At 38.9% G+C, this 17,325-nt stretch overlaps 1 protein-coding gene across 5 annotated transcripts in view; it reads left to right on the forward strand.

Moving 5' to 3' along the window:
- Positions 1-1,424: 1,424 nt before the first annotated feature.
- Positions 1,425-17,325, forward strand: part of PTPRC (protein tyrosine phosphatase, receptor type C) — a 60,506-nt gene continuing 44,605 nt past the window's right edge. For 4 of the 5 annotated variants that reach the window (XM_027671873.1, XM_027671875.1, XM_027671876.1 and 1 more), the window contains exons 1-2: positions 1,425-1,508; positions 1,594-1,711. In XM_027671873.1, coding sequence (XP_027527674.1) covers positions 1,645-1,711 — 67 coding nt within the window. In that variant the 5' untranslated portion in view covers positions 1,425-1,508; positions 1,594-1,644. The remainder of the gene's footprint in view (positions 1,509-1,593; positions 1,712-17,325) is intronic. The other variant, XM_027671878.1, reaches the window with a different exon arrangement.

A 17,325-nucleotide genomic window follows, 5' to 3' on the forward strand; every position in this document is an offset into this window, starting at 1 on the left:
AAAAGGTTCGCTGTGCAGGAATTTGTCTTGGGGGCACAAGAAAAGCTTGAAGAGTTCAGTGGAGGTTGTATAAAACCGCTGGGGAAGATCAGGTGGGAATGGACCTTGGTTATTTTTGAGAACCTTTATGAGAAATTCTCCAGAGGATGTCATGCACTCTATTCATCAGATAACACACTTCAGCCACGCTGTTATCCTGGTTTTGGGTAGGATAAAAGGGACTAAGATGTCAGTGCTGCAGACAATGTATGGCTATAGTCCAAATTTAATTTGTGACAACTCTAGGATGATGAAGTTATTGTTTATCAAAATTAAAGTTTCTGGAGTATCAGAGTGATATCATTATACCAGTTTTGTTCTGAACACATTTACAGCATAATTATTATTGCAGTGAGTTTGTACAGAGAAGTGCTGCTTAATGGAAGCTAAGATTTTGGCCTGCATTGTAAGACTTGACTCAAAGTTGTAGAAAACGGGTTTAATCTTATGAGGAGTTCAGTTTGCTAATGTAATTTGTGAATTATTATTTGAATTTGTGCAACTTTTTCCTGTGTGATGCTTAGAAAGTCTCTGGAGGACTTATGAAGAGGCAGCACAAAAGAATTCTGTTCCATTTTCTGCCTCATGACAGGGTTCTGCTGTTTCTTTTAAAACCTTTGAAACCTTCAAAAAGACAAGCAATCCTAACATTAATTCCTTTTGTAATCTACTATAGAATGGGCATTTGTTATCAAGTTGATGAGAACTACCTCAGTGCATCCAGTGAGGGAAAATGTTGCTGGTGTACCTTGCATGACCTCCATGAGAAGGACAACAATCCTCTGGCACTATCATGGCAAAGAATGCATTGAGCTACCTAATTAGGTACTGAACATTACAGAAAACAGAATTACACTGTCCCTATCCATTTATTGTATATTACTGTCATACCTAAAATGTCATCCTTGTAGAAAGATTCAGAAGTATATCCCATAGAATCAGAAAATAGTTAAGGTTGGAAGGACCTCTGGAGATGATCTAGTCCAATCCCATTCTTAAAGGATTTTCATTTAATTATCAGTTACTTCACTTGAAGATGCATCTTTTTATGAAGGCCTTGTTGTCAGTTTAAATGTTCTGTTTCCTGATGGTTTGAGTTTCTCCTTCTCTCAACAGAAATCTCAAGAAGCATCCATAACACAGAAGGAACTCAGTGAATGTATGCAATAGAAAAGTGAATATGAAGAGAAAGTATGACTTTGTTGAATCCAGTCCTTTGAAAAGTTAAGTCTTGTGTAGCTCCTCAGTAGAAAGGAAGAAATAGCTGAAAACAATCTATTTAATTTGAATTAAGGAAGCTGAGTATTACTGCAGGAACTTAAGAAAAACCCTTTTGACTTCCTGGAAACTGAAAGAAGTTTTTTTGAAGAAGTAATTGTCTCTGACATCACTAAACTGCACAGCGAGTTTGCGGGTGGTTAGTTTGGGGTAAGAGAAGGAAGCAACTCCTTCACAGATAAGCAGGCAATGTATGTGCCTACTTATTCTCCTCTTTGGTTCAAGTTTTGCGGAGAAATTCTTTTGCGGACAGATAACATTTATTTTGCTTTGCAGAAAGAGACACATGCTGTTTCATAAGGATACGCCTGATTTCCAGAAATAACCATGTTTTTGTGGCTTAAACTCTTAGCATTTGGTGTTGCACTTCTGAGACAGGATGCTTTTCTCAAAGGTAGGTAGCAACTGATATTTCTTTCTCTCCTTTTGAACCCTGAGTATCCTCTGTAGATGTAAAACCAATGGAAAACTTTGCAAAGTGGAGAAATAATATCTTGGTTCAGAAATTAGAATACAATTGTATGCAATGGTATCAGAACCTAGATCAGGAAGGTTAATGCATAATGTGCTAGGCTAAAATGTCTTCCGCGTGGTCATATGTGAGAGTTATGTGCACCATTTAAAAAAAAGCCCCCAACTTGTAGCTGTATTTGAAAAAGAGTACATTTAGATCTCTTACGTGAACCTGTTCATTACAGTCTTTCTTTGGCTTCATCTCATGATGCAGTACTTTGTTTTCTGTGCTTAAATCTTTCAAGAAAAAAATCTTCCCATCAGTGTTAGCCACTCCCTGATCTCAGAATCTACTTATAGTTCCTCAAATTTTGATTTTTTTTTAACTGCAATGGGGTTAGTAAAAAAAAAATCTAAATGTTGTAAATTAATCTCTACAATTGGTAAATTGCTTATTTTTTAAAATAGACATCATTTATTTATTTATTTATTTTATAAAAACTGCACCTTAAAGAGTCTTCAGAATGTTTAATTTCCCCATTGTGGGTGAATTTGTCGCTTGACTTTTTTACTTTTATGAGAGAAAGACAGAGCCCAAGAGGATGATCTTGCAAAACATGATAGATGCGACAGATAATATTAGTAGCAAGAAAAGCAATTAATCGTGAGGTAATACTTCATATAAAGACAAAAACTTATCTATGTTTAAGAAAATATTTTCTTCTGAAGAAAATGCAGCATTCTTACGTATATGTACCTTCCATCAGTTTAGCTAGTGATGTAATTGGGGATGGTTGATGGCAGACACAAAGGCTTTTCTCTAGGGTAATGTTGACCCTAAAAAGTGGTTTGAAATATATTTTCTGAAATGGTAGTAAGTTGTATGCAGGGCTGAAATCTCTTTTCATATACATTGAATTTATGCATGATTCTATCCTCATGTCACTATAGTAACTCCAGGTTTATACTGATGTAAGCAACAAAATGATCTGCCTTTAGTTGATAACCAGCTAAGAAGGGCATTTGAAGCCTGAGCATTAGCTCTCTTGTCCTTCAAAGTCTCTGAAGAGAGGCAGCACTGAATAAATCTAGTTGATAGCTACTGGATATTATAAGAAAACAAGTGAATGCTGAACTGTAGAGGAAAAGAACAAAATCTCTTTCTTTTCCTGTCTTTTTTTTTTATCTGCTGTCCTACTTTCCATTTTATAAGTCTTTCTGAGACTTCCTGCTGCTCCCTTTTCTCCAGAAAAGGCAGGTTACTGTCTGCTCTCTCTGCCACCTTCGCAGTCAGTCAACATGTCAGCTAACAGAGAGGGCAGGAAGGTGGATAGACAGGTAATAGTATTTTATTTCAAGTAATAGTTATTTTTTCTGTCCACACACAGTAGTCTAACTAGAGCCAGTTCCTCTCTACATTTACTAAACAGAAGAGCCTCAAAGAAATGCTAAGTTTTAACTCCTCTCTTCTACACTTGAAGCAATTAAGTCTCCCGTGGTAGTATCAAGTACTCAACATCACAGACCTTGTTTTTACCATGTAGTTTGGCACAGAGATTGCTTCTGCTGTCAGAGTGACTGAACGATTGTACTTCATATTTGCTGTGCGGATTACTTTGCCTTGTACCTGTGGGACACTGGGCAGTCTCCTAAGGAGGGGTTTGTTAATGGGGGAGCAGCATTTTGAAACAGTGGCGTAGGCTTTGGTTTTATGGCAATCACTTTTCAGGCACTTGATTGTAAGTGTTGGGTGGGCATCAGGACTTCTTTTGTTATTACTATAATTATTTTTCAAGGGCTTATTGTACCTAGTGATTTTGAAAACTTAGCAGGGGAAATTTTAAGGTTGTCCAACTTCCTCCCCAAGCTCAGACATCCTATAAAACATCTCTTATTTCTTGTAATCACCAAGCCACTTTTAAGAGCATCAAACTACATTAAACCAAACCAAACAAATTAAGTTATAGCCTGCACAAAGGCCTTTTCACTGTGTAAATCCCTCAAATAAAAACTAAGTATCCAACTGTGTAGTGCTATTTCTGGATGTACCTATACATACCAATATATGGTACTAATAAACACCAAACTTGGAGTTCAATCTGTCCTTGTAAACATTTGCATTGCTGAAACATCCCATTAAATTAATCATTGTTTTGTGCACTGTTAGTCTTTCTGTCTACATGAAATAGCTAGCTTTACTAAAATCTTTAGTTGCCAGATGTGTAGTTCTTAAAATCTTTAGTGTAAACTTGATAATATCATACTTTATAGTATCTAGGCTGACTTCCCAACTGAAAAAGTTATCCTAACATACCCGATACAATTCATCAATGCCTGTTTATGCAAAAAAACCCCAAAACAACAAAAAAACCCTTAGCCAATCCAATTAAAAAAACCCCGACAACCCGAGAAATGACCAATGCCAATAACCTCTCCCCCCAAAAAATCCAAAAGCAAAAAAAATTAAACGAAAAACCCCCAACCCAAACCAACAAAAGCTTGAAAAACACTTTTGTTTCCATTCAGAAAAAAGAAATGCTTGCTGGACAAACACTTTTTCCATTAGATCATTATTTCAGGTTCCCACCCTCCTCCACAAAAGTGTTAGCAATTTGACAGCTTTCAAAAGCCTTCACCCAACTCCTGAGCCACTTCCTTTATGCCAGGAAACTAAATAATTGCTTGATAGTTTTGCGTGTGACTTTTTTATTTTCCAAGTTAAAAGTACCAAGCTCCAGCAGTCAGACTGTACTGCTTTTGTCTGGGATAGCATTAATTTTCGTCATAGTAGCTACTATGGGACTTTGGTTTGGATTTGCGCTCAAAACAGTGTTGGTAATGCAGAGATTTCTTCTTTATTCTGTACCATTTATGTCCCACACTATCCAGTACAACCACATTAACAACCACATGACTTCCCACCCTTTGATATAATACACAGATATTATTCACTTAGTCTATCGACCACCCCTGCAAAATGTTCATAAAATGTCCACAACATGTCCATTGAGTCCATTTAGTCCATGACTTTGGGCTCCATGTTGTGGTGGTCACTCAGGACAGGAGAGGTGGTTTGTTGCATGATTATTAGGTGCCAAAGCCAGTTCTGGTCTGGTCCCTGCTGTGCTTGCTCTGCTTCTTGTAAGGATTCTCCTCCACTGATTTGGGTGGTTCCTCTTATATTACATATATTTGATATATATTATATATATTTTATATATATGTCTGTATTATATATATATTTAATTCCTATTATATGCAACTCAAATCAAGGGTTACAATAATTTAAGTGTATTTCTATTAAAATCTCTACCCCACTGCCTACCAGATTTAACATTGCAATGAATTCCTCCCCTTGCCCTCGCTCCAGCTTCAACTTATCTGTAAACCGTCCCTTAGGATTGTACCTGCTCCACGTGTAGCCCTGTCTATGATCCACAGTCTCTTCAGGGCGACAGCTGTTGTTGCATGGATTTATCCACAACCACAGCTTCCTTGGGGGGGCACCTGTTCTACCATGGCCCAATCCAAGGGCCACAGTGCTTTCAGAGATAGATCTGCTCCAGTGTGACCTTACCCACAGCCACCCTCTCTTCAGAAGTAAATGTGCCCAACACGGTCTTAGCCCTGGCTGCAGCACCTCCAGGGATGTTCCTGCTCTGTTGTGGGCTTATCCATGGCCACATGGTTTGAGGTGCTCTCAGGGTGACCTCACGCACAGCGTGCTTCAAGGTGTGTCTGCCACAGCATGGGCAAATCCTTGGGCCACAGTGCCTTCAGAGATGGACCTCCTGTGGCACACTTATAGCCACGAATGCTTTGAGATGTACCTGCTCTGGTACGTGGACTTATTCATGGCCCTCAGAAGCTTCAGGATGTCCTGCTCCCACACGGACTCATCCACAAGTTGAAGTCCCTTCAACTCGAGTTCACACTGGAGTTCCAGCACGACCAGTGCAGCAGCACAAACAGCAGCCATGCTCCAGCCATCTACCAGTCCCTGTGCATCACATCAGAATGTTCCTGGGAAGAGCAGAGTGAGGTGATCAGCAGCACAACAAGCAGTGAAAGCAAAAAGCAGCCACTAATGAGCTCAGACTCTCATACAGTTGAGCCCAGGGCAAGCATAAGAGCCTGCCCAAAGCAGCCAAACAGCAATAATGGCTATAAATTCCATCTAACATATTCCAATCAAATCTATCATTATCTCAAAGCCTTTGAGACCCATATTGGGGGCCAAAGAGGGCTGTTGTTGTTTGGCCCCGGCTGGCAACTAAACCCCACACAGCCTCTTGCTCACTCCCCTGCCCCAGTGGGAGGGAAGAGAGAATCAGAAGGGTAAAAGTGAGAAAATTCATGGGTTGAGTTAAAGACCATTTAATAGGGGAAGAAAATGAAGAAATTAATTCCCTGCCTCCCCTGGCAGGCAGGTGTTCAGCCATCTCCAGGAAGGCAGGGTTCATCATCGTAATGGTTACTTGGGAAGTCAAAAGCCATCACTCCAAATGTCCCCACTTCCTCTTTCTTTCTTTCCCTGGCTCTGTATACTGAGTATGATGTCATATGGTATGGTACTTTGGTCAGTTGGGGTCACCTGTCCCACCTCTTTCCTCTCCCAGATCGTTGTGCACCCTCCTCGCTTGTGGGGTGGTGTGAGAAGCAGAAAAGGCATTGAATGTGTAAGTGCTGCTCAGCAATACAGAAAACTTCCCTGGATTATTAACCCTGTTTTTCATCACAAATCCAAAACAGCCCCATGCTAGATAATGTGAAGAAAATTAACTGTACCCCGACCAAATCCAGCATACAAGTGAAATCTGGCTGTGCAGTCTCCATGCCCAACAGCTGTGGAGGTTTCCAGTTGGAAGTGTTATGTTTTCTTTGCACAGACATCAGCATAGCTCATCCTATGGCCTTGATTTTCTGTGAAAATCTTTCTCAAAGATTTGTCTATACCCTTGGAAAGAGTCTGGCAGACCTAATTTTTAAGAAGAGGAACTTAGTAATACAGGTCCATTTTATGTGCAGTATAAAGGATAAGGGCAATTGCTCTAGCAGGAGGATGTATATTAAGATAGAAGGAAATGAAAACTTTAGAGCACCACCTCTTATATTGTCCTCTTACGGATGCCCCACTGCAGGTTCTGTTTAGGACTGTTCTTTTTTGTTGTAGTGGTGCATTTAGGGGTTTTTGAAATACAAACCCCAGAGTCCTGCACTCAGGGACCTCTTAATCATTTGGAACAAATTGCCTGCTTTACACATCTTGCACTGTTCCAAAACTTTATTCACAATCAACTGTGACAGAGTTTGTGCACGCACAGATGGCAGCAGTTCCTTTTGCTTCCTGGGCTGACCAGACACAAGCAACTTCTAAACTGGAAGCTGTTTAGTTTCATTATGGTGTCATACCTAAGCCATGGGCAGGACACAAGTTCATTGGAGCTCAGCAGCACTCTAGCTGAGCTACGTGGTTTCTGGACTAAACATGTGATTTTCTTCATCCATTTGCCTAGACCTGCACAAATATAACAAGCAGATGGCTGGGTTGTTAATGTGGTATAGGTATATCTGTTGATGCAGACAGGGCAAGAGACATTGGATCTGGACTAATGGGTCTTTCTTACATAGTATGGAAAAGACATTTTCTAGTCATTTTGTATTCACTCACACCTCTGTATTCATATACTAAGAATCTTTTACCAATAAAAAACTGCCATGCAGAGACCAGTTCTAAAGAAAATCCAGCTCTTGGTGGCATGGTATTTGGAACCACTTCCTTTAGTTTCAATATGGTGAACTTATGTTTATATATTTAGGTTCTGAAGAACAAATCGACAGCAAGAGTGTTAGAAACACTACATAATGAGATAAGGCAGAAGTGGGGGGAGGAAACAGGATGAAATGACTTTTCTAAGTTTATCTACTATCAGGAATCAAGCTCTGTTTTTCTGACTCCCATGACCTATCTGAAGAACTGCCTGCCAACCTGGGAGTGTGTGTATGCATCAAACAAGTAGCAGTTTCCACAGTGAAATTGCGAATGCATTGTATATAGTGCCTAAAAATTATTCTGTTTTCTTTTGCTGTGCAGCTGCCTCATGGTATACACTGTACCATGTTGGGAGCAAGGAAAGGAGAACAGCAGGCCATGAAAATGTTCTGTCCTCTGTTTACATTCTTGATCTAGTTTTAAGAGTTAATATTCATAAGCATACATCTGGCCCACCAGGAAGGCAGAACAAATTAACCCACAGTGAATTCTCTGCTGTCATGGCTTGACTTCTCTTCGTGCTCAGTCAACCACCACCTTTAGTTGGCTCGAGTGTTTCTACGTTGTCCTGTGCAGTGCAGACTTGCCCTGAGTCTTGCCATTGTCACTGCCCTTCCTTTAGGTGCTGTTGCCACTGTGCTGTCAGTGCTGGGGGTGAGAGCCATGGGCGTGAGAGCACAGCATGGGGGTGGCTGCAGAGCTGCAACCCAGGCCAGCAAAGTAACGAGAGGCGCTGCAGGAAGGCGTGATGTGCTGGGCAAGGCTGGCTAGTGTGAGTTCAGCTCTTTGTGGCTGTGAGTTCCTTTGAAAGCCTAGCAAGAGCACGTGTGTTACAGGAGTGTAATGGCTTAGACAGAGCTGGGCTGTGTATTTGTGCCCTGCTCGGATCAGACAGGCCTTTTGAGGTGGCTGCTGGGGCTGTGACTTCCAGTCCTGCCTGGGAGACAGCGACTGTCTCTGAGCTCTGCTGCTTTCTGCATCATGCAGAGATGTCTGCTGCTCACGTTGATTTATCTTTAATCATATATAACTAGAAATCATGCAGTTATTTCTTTCAGACAAACTTATGAAGTACATCCAATACGTTTTGGAGGAAGTAGCTGCCTTTCTTCAAAGTTCAGTTTAGGCCCTGAGGCACTTCTGTGCAAAAAAATGATGAAAAGTCTGAAGAGTGGCAAAACTCTGACTTACTCCTGTAAATATCAAGATTAAAATAACAGATGCAATTACGAAAGTTGTTTATTTCACTGCAACTTGACTGTTCTTTCAGAATGTGCGTCCGGATGTATTTCCAGGCTATCCATACACTTGCAAACAGATCGTTTTCACTGGTGTTTCAGTAACTGTTACAGCATTTTATCTATTTCCTGGCTTTTTTCCCTTTCAAGTAAAGCAGTTTGGGGCCTTCAATGCCAAGATTTCAGAAACTAGCTGTGAGCACTTCAGTGCTAGCTTATATTATCCATAGTGTTGTATAGCTAACATGATCCACTTCTTTTCTTTTATACCACTACTTTGCAGTACTGTTCTTCCAGTTATTCCCTCTGTGTCAGTGCCTTCTCGGCTAGCCTGCTTGCTTAGGTTTCTATTCTCTAGTTTCAAAGACTTCTCTTACAATCTATCTGTTCTTCATTCATAATCCCACTGCCCTGCACAGAGCTCTAGAGGTATCTTTTGTAGTGCATGAATGACTTTTTTGTAGTTGCAAAAATGTGGGCTCCATGGAGCAATATTTTTAATTGCCTTTTGAAATAGATTCTTTTCCTGACAGTGAGAGAAATAATCAAGATAGCTGTCTAATAGAAAAATGAAGGCATACAATGAAGCTTTTTGTACAACATATAAGGAAATAGTAGTTCATTAAATGAAGCATATATGTCCTATATGAGTTGAAAGATTTTACACTCAGGGAAATATAGTATAATACAGAACCTCAGGTCAGATGGTATTAAAAATATAGGGCTAGTGATGCCTTTCCAGGTAATCATATATATTGCAGAATACGTGAATGGAATATTTAAGGTGGTATTAGGCCTTGAACTGTTTCTATAGGCTTGTGAGTTAAGACTATGAAGATGGAAAATAAGGTATGATAAATGGCAAAGCATAGTCCGGTTTCTAGAATAAGATTTAAGAGACAGAAGTCAGCTGCAGTCTAGCCTGTCTCAGAAACTCCTGGTGTGAAGTTTTAAGGTGTTTTCATTTCTCCAGACCTCAGTTTCGTCATCTGTCAGTTGAAGATAGTAAGACTTACCTTGTCAAAAAACGTAGAGTCCTAATTCCTTAAATATTTACAGCTATGCCTTGTGTCTTGCAACATGTAAACTACCACCAACTAATCTGAAGAACCTGGCTGTGCACTAGAGTATTTCGAGTAGTGTATCTGAGCAAAGAAAACAAAAATATGAAGCAAATGATTTGTGCATAAAGTTCTACCTTGTTCTCAGTCCTAAAGCACAGGTGTTGTCAATGGGGAGCTGAGACTTTAGCGCTGAGTAAGAACAACCCATACTGTGCTTAACTTCAGCAAATCTGAAATTCTGTAAAACATCATCACATCAACTGTAGTCTCTATTTTAGCCAATATTGGATGAAATAGCTGAAGTTGTTTAATGAGGTCTTGTGAGACACAGGAACAGGACTGCACACAAGAACAGGACAGTGAGTTTTTTACTTCCTGTGTCTGTGGATGAGATGAGAAGGTGTGCTTAACAGACCATAGCTGCAAAAGGCTTCATGTTATAAAGTATCTTCCACACTTAAGGGTAAATTTAACAGTAGGCCTGTTAGCATATGATTTAAAATTGTACACTCAAATAGTCAAAAGAAAGATGACCAATGTTGATACTGCAGCAGTTCAGGTAATCTTCTCTAGATAGACCTTTGATGTCTAAAATGAATGCAGAATCACTTGTGTGTACACCCTAGAGAAATCTTTTGGTTTTAATGAGTTTTGGATAGAGTATCTTGAGGATTTCTTTATTCATTTCACACTTTCTTGGAATAATTTAAATGATGAAACATATTTTTAAAATTACGTGAATTTTTTTTCCTTGGTCCCTGATGGCAGTAAGAGATTACTCCCCTGTGTCTCTTGTGTGCAGTATACAACCTCCCTCATCCCAAAACATTGTGTGTGAATGTGCAGGCCTGTGCAATGTGTCTGAGTGGAAGTATAACATTTGTGATACTTCAGACTGCCTACGAAGTACACAAAAAAGCTTGACTTTGCTTGCAGCTTCATTAGTGCTTCTGTGCTCAACTGTGCTGCCTCAACAGAAGTGAAAGACCTTTCTACATCCTCCACACACCTGCAGTCTAGTGTGTTAGTCTGAAGTAAGAAATGTGGTTGAGGTTTGAGAGAAAGATGTGAAAGAGCAGAAAGAAATATGCATTAATAGACATTAGTAGCATTTCTGATTTTGCTCTCCAGGTCTACTAATAAAATGACTTAAAATTAAATGTTTCTGAGAGACATTCATTACTCTCACTCTTAGAAAAAGTTAGGAATAATAATAGCTTAACCCACTGTCAACTGCCATACCTACAGTTTAGAAGGCTTACAGAGGAATTGTGCTGAATACAAGGGAGACAGTTCAAGGAAATGAATGTGAAATCTATAAAGAGTAATTTATCCTTGACAGTAATGGATCAAGGTTTTGTAATACTCAGAGGTGAAACTTGCATCAAATCCAGTGATGTTTGGACTTCCAAGTTTATCACTTTATGCTTTTCTGAAGATTGGTCAGTTTGGGCATGAGGCCTTTGAAGTGATGAAATATGTAGTAAGATATTATTTATAGAGGCAAACGATTAATGGAACTCACCTACAGACGCCTTTTGAATCAACACAGGATGTATTAATTTAATTAGGAATCATACAAGAGTTCAGGAGAAAAGGTCACCCAAAAATTCCAAGATTTGTGGACCAGATTATTCCAAAAGCTAGTAAAAAAGTGACAGCTGCATTTGTCTTCCTGCTGTAATTAATGCTGTGCTTAAGGACCTACTAAGATGCAGTTTTGCACTGCCCTGAATAAACAGGTAAGTGTTTGGTGCAGTAGCTGGTTGAAGTTTTTGTGTTAATATTGGGAAGAGAACCATTTACAACGTGGAAGTGATTCAGCCTCAGAGATGTCAACAAGTGTGTCGTCATTGCAGGAGGGTGCCTTAAATGGCAAGGGAAGGATTGCTTGCAAACCACAGCTTCTAAAAAACACCCTCTTCACTGAGCAATGAAGATATTTAACAAGGACCATGTCAGAGATGTCATTTTTGACTTCTCTTTCTGCAGCTGATGCTCTCTGTTTCTCTTCACAACAGAATTGCTGCTTACCTGAGTTTCACCTAGCAGTGACATCAGTGGAAATTCTGAAAAGGCTTCCAATTGTCTTACAGGATTTTTTTTTTTTTTTTAACCTACTGGGGGTCTTCAGACTCCAAGTTCTGATTTCCTATTAGCTGCCCAGAGAAAACTGTTTGGAGGAGACATCCCTGGTTCTGACTATAAGCTCCAAAACACCTGGGAACTGTTCTTACATAGAAGAAAATGATCAGATTTTCAGAAGACTTCTATGTGTTGGTCGCTGAGACAACATGAAAAAATTGTAGTGTGCAGCTGCAAATTAATATTTTCCGAAACTTTTTATGAAGTTGTGAATACTGAATACTTGGAAAGTCAGGAAGGAGCTGCTCCTCTGTGTGTGTGTGACTGACTGTCTGACCTGTGTCTACAGTAGGGTAAATGGCACAGTCACGATCAAGTGTTCTTGTTGGGCCAGGTGCTATAGAAACCTAGGATCAAATATGATCTTGTCCTCAAAGGACTTTTAATCTGGTTCTGGACAGCATGGATATTTCTTAAAAAGGAATAGTACAGAGGCAAGAGGAAAGACAGGTAATGGAAACAGTAATAGTAGCATATGTGCCCAGCCAAAGAACTTGCATAATCCCCTGTGCTATTTATTTCCTTTTCTGAGGAAGGGTCATACTACATCTTCTTCAAAGCATCGTGCAACTGAATAGATCATTCCCAGGATCTAAAATACACTCTCCTACATAGTTCCATGTATTGTAGGTATCACACTGTGCTCTTCTAATTTTTTTACATGACAACTGGTACAAGTATTCCTGAAAAACAATATTTAATGATAAAATTGCTGCAGGTAAAAATTTACAGTGTTCCAAAGCTCCTCTCTTGCTATACAGAAACAATAAGAAATCAGGTCACATACAAAGGCACTAAATTTATTTGCAGTGATTATTTTCTCCAGCTGTTTAATCCTTTCATTAACATGTTGCATTTTCTCACCAGTGACTGAAATACAGTAAACAAACGACAGAATGCGTAGATGATGTGTTACCAACACACATACACACATTCTCTGTCCTGTATGGGAGAGAATGTAATCTCACCCTTCTGATTCTCAATCCTTGTAGCAGTTACTCAACCTACAGGAGATGAACTAACATGAACAGCATTTGGATATGAAAAAGAGGGACCACATTCTGTTCAGTTCAGTTAAAAAAAAAATTTAGGTTGCACTCAGCATTTTCATATCTAAATGCTCATAAATAGTAATAACAATAATAAATTAATTTTGACCTGTAATTGACCTAAGATTTATTTAAACTGCAAAAAAAATTATGTTTCCTGAATATCAGATGGTGAACTCTATAGACTCTAGGGATTGCCTGCAACTAATTCAAGTGTGACGTGAATCCATACTACAATATAGGTTATTTTTTAAAATATTTATTGAGTATGAGAGAGGTTTTGGTGGCAGGTTTTTTTTTTTGGTGTTTTTGTTTGTTTGGTTGGTTGGGTTTTTTTGGGTTTTTTTTGTGGAATTGATTGTTTTTAATTTGCTGTGTTGGATTTCAGGGTCATAATGACATTTGGGTTCTAGATGGCTGCAAGTTTGAGTGAAAAAGTTTTGTTGTGAAGTGCTAAGGGTTTGGAAGGGCTCTGTTTGCTAATGTAGTAGTTGATCATAAGATACAGCTGTAAGTAGAGCCTTGAATGGAGCTGTATTGTGTAATATGTGTGTAATAACTGTTTAATAATATCATCTTTCTGTAAAATCTGAGCTCTGTGTGTTATGGCAGCTTGTTCTTGTGATAATGAGCAACCATAGGTAGCAGGAAGCAGGTACTGTAACCCTACATCCTTTTTCAAAATCACTTCAGATCTTTAAGGTAATCTTTGAACAGCATTGCAATGATTGGTAGAGTAATAAATCTCATCTATGGCTGATGCCAGATCTGTACAGTGTTGGTGGATGCAATCAGTGTCTTCATGGAAAGAATTTCTTCTGAATTTCGGAAAGAGTTTCTTCAGAACTTCAGAAAGAAGTTCTGGTCAGATTGTGAAGCCAAATGAGGGGAGATTGATGTTGTGAGGTAGGAACTCAGGATGTGATGGTACAAGTATTACTGCCCCAAAGCATCAGAGAAAGGATGATGAAGCTGTTACTTTAAGAGAAGAAGTTGGATGCTGGGGCTGGTGTGGCAGTGGGGAACAGCTGGAAGGAGGCAGAGAGACAAAGACACAAAACAGTGATAGGAAGCCTCTATGTCATGCTGCAAGGCCTGAGATAGCAACCAATGTCACTGAGGGGTTTTTGACATTTTGACATTTGTAAAGGTTTATGGTGAAAGTGCTGACATATTGATAACTTTTAGTAGCAACTGCAATCTGGATGCTAAATCAAAAGGCACGATTTTTTCCAAAAAATCTGAGAGTTTTTCTCACGTAAGGAGTAACCAAGTATTGAAGGCATGATCACCATTTCACGTTAGTCTAAAGAGGATGAAAACCTAATGGCTTATAACCCTTATTTCTTCAGTGATAGCATTTTTTCCTCTTTTCTCTTTTTTATTCTCTTTCCTATTTTTTTATTTTATTTTTACCCTTTTTTTTTTTTTTTAAGTAGCTCTGATTTGCTGGTAGTCCCTTGTCTCCTGTCACCAGCTCCAAAGCCAGGGAAGAGCTGGATTGGTGTGCCACAGTGGAAGAAGCTGTGGAATCTGCTAGGATTGTAATTCTGAGCCCACTTGGAAACAGTCATGGAAATAATGCACTTCATTTTCTTAGTGATTGTATCTGATTCATTTTGAGGGAGAAGCACTAACAGTCTTGAATTGATTCATCGAGATAGGTAGCATCTTTAGATGAGTATGGAACATTACCTGACCTTTGATGAATATTTTGATAAAAGCAGACACAGAGGCCTAGGCAGAGTCTCCAGGAAGTGTAGGCAGAATACTGTCATTCTTCCACTCTAAGAAAGATTATAGGCAATTCTTAAGGGTGTGGGGGAGGAATTCTTGTTCAGAAAAGTAGCTGAGAATGTCTCTCTTCTCTAGAGAGTAAGGGTATTGTGCAGAATGAATACAGAGAGGAAGAAGCAATATCTAATTATGAAAAATGTATTATTTTTCCAGTTAGGAAAGCATCTCATTCATATCTTAATAATGGTTACAGCTGCACTACTGAAATGATTGTAGTGTCCCTTCTGAAAATTCTTACCTGGAGAAGCTTTTAAACTGTGTTTGTGAGAGTTTTGCTAAGACAATATAGCTTGTCTTCAAAATCAGCGTTACTAAGATTTGACTATTTTATTTATTTAAATCTGTACCACTGAGAGAGAAGAATTACTCACTACTTTAAATTTGAGCCTATTTCAGTGGGATCCTTTATAGTGAAAGTACAATACATAATTATCAGACTAGACACACAAGCCACTCCATAGTCACCATGCAGGATTCCCAAATTACTAACAGGATGCCAGTTCTTATAGCATGTGGTTTTATGTATATTAGCAGACATACAGTAATTCTGAAGGGCTTGAAGTAGATTTCTACTTTCCAGAATGTACCTGAACCTTGATTATTTCACACACATATAAGTGTTTTTGAGTGAAACATAATGTCAGAGACAGTCATTTTCATTTTTTAGGTGAGGTAAAGAAATGTAGTTTCCTTAAAAGACCCATAAACCATTTTTTATTACAATATTACCCTGAAAAATATTTGTGTCATTAGAGGGAAAAGTAAGTATTTGCAGAAATCAGACCACATGTTTGTTTTAGTAAGTGCTGGTAAACATTATTTATTAAAGGAAATGCAAAAGAAAAGAGCCTTGGGAACACCTGTTCATCATAACAGATTGTCACCTCGTAGAGCTGATATAACGTATTTCTACTTCACAAATGGACTTCAATGCACCTTCATAAATATCTTACTGTTCCACAGAGCTCAGAATACTTTAGCAAAGAAAAGTTATTATATCCATGTTAAATGGAAACGGATCCAGATAACCGATTTCTAAAAGGTCACTTGAAAAGCTGTTGAACAAAAAGGAATACTCTAGACCTTTTTCTGAGTAAGAAGCAAAAAAAGGAGGGGAAATGAAGACAAAAGAAGGAGCATTTTTTAAATCAACCATTTAAGTTGGTTGGTTGTGACTGTTATTTCATAAAGGGAGTCACATACTTTGTAGCAAACTCAGGCAAAAAGTCATACTGAACAACCCAAACCAAGAGTATAACACTGATTATTGTACAAAATAAACCATTCATTTAATGAACCTTGTTAGTCAATTAGCAAAGTGGTAGGAGGCCTGTATATCACCTGAACTAGTTGCAGAAATCCTGGGCTAACATTCTGCATAAAGTATTTGTCATCCAAACAAAGGGTGGACACAAGAACTTAATCTGATATTCAGCAAAGACTATTGCAGGAAGACTCGAGGGCATTAACCCTTCTTCCTGGGAGAGGATTGCTGTCAGCTTCAAAAGACACTTTCTGCCTACTTGCAGGCAGGGGTATCAAATTGAAGCATAGATATAAAGGATTTCTTGGAGAGTTGGGTCAGATCAGAGGGTGGCACTTTTCAAATGCTCTGGAGCATAAGCAAGAGTAAATCAAGAGCAGAGAAATAACAATAATGCACTAATAATTTTGCAGCAGGGCTCAGTATGTTTAACAGCTGCATTTAATTTTATGATCCGGAATCATTGTGGCACTTGCAGGAGGCAAATGCAAATGAGAATTAACATGATCATGATGATAGGTTTTAGTGAGGCAGATTGTTATAAAAGTTACCATCTACCCTTCTTGTAAAAGAAATACAACCCCCAAATCAAAACAGATCAGCTGTGCTGGAGATGCAAAGTCCTAACCCCATGTCTTAGGTCAAAGTGACACATCTCTTTGAGTCCTGTTTCGATCTGTGGACATACAATAGTGTTTTCACCGGAGGTGGAAGGTGTTGCAGAGTGCATGTTGTTGCAGTGTTGGTGCAGTCATAAAGGCGGATGAGGAGTCTCACTACAGGAAATGTTATCATTAGGGAAATGATCTGTCACAAAATTCATTGTGATGCCACATTTCAGAACAAACGGTGCTTCAAAGCTTTTAGCTCAAAACCAAATCCCTATGACTCCTTTTCATACAGAGACAGGAAATTTCACTTGTAATAAGGAAAGCTGGGAATGACTGACAGTGTGTGATGCTGAGTATTTGAAATGTTGAATGTTTCTTGACCACAGATTCCGTCTAGATGCTTCACAATGCAGTTGCTGGAGGAGAAACCAGTTTGATTTCAAATAGATCCTGTCTTGGTCTCTCTGCTCACCATCTTTATGGAACATTCACTTTTCATTTGATGACTCTTTGCTAAAAATAATTAGATTTTATATTATTTAAGCGTCCAGTGTTTGCAATCTTACTGGTGCATGTTTTTAATATTATTTTTGATGAATTTATTAATGTAATGA

Source organism: Neopelma chrysocephalum, unplaced genomic scaffold, assembly GCF_003984885.1.
Source record: "Neopelma chrysocephalum unplaced genomic scaffold, ASM398488v2 Primary Assembly neopelma1_97222, whole genome shotgun sequence".
Classification (NCBI taxonomy): Eukaryota; Metazoa; Chordata; class Aves; order Passeriformes; family Pipridae; genus Neopelma; species Neopelma chrysocephalum.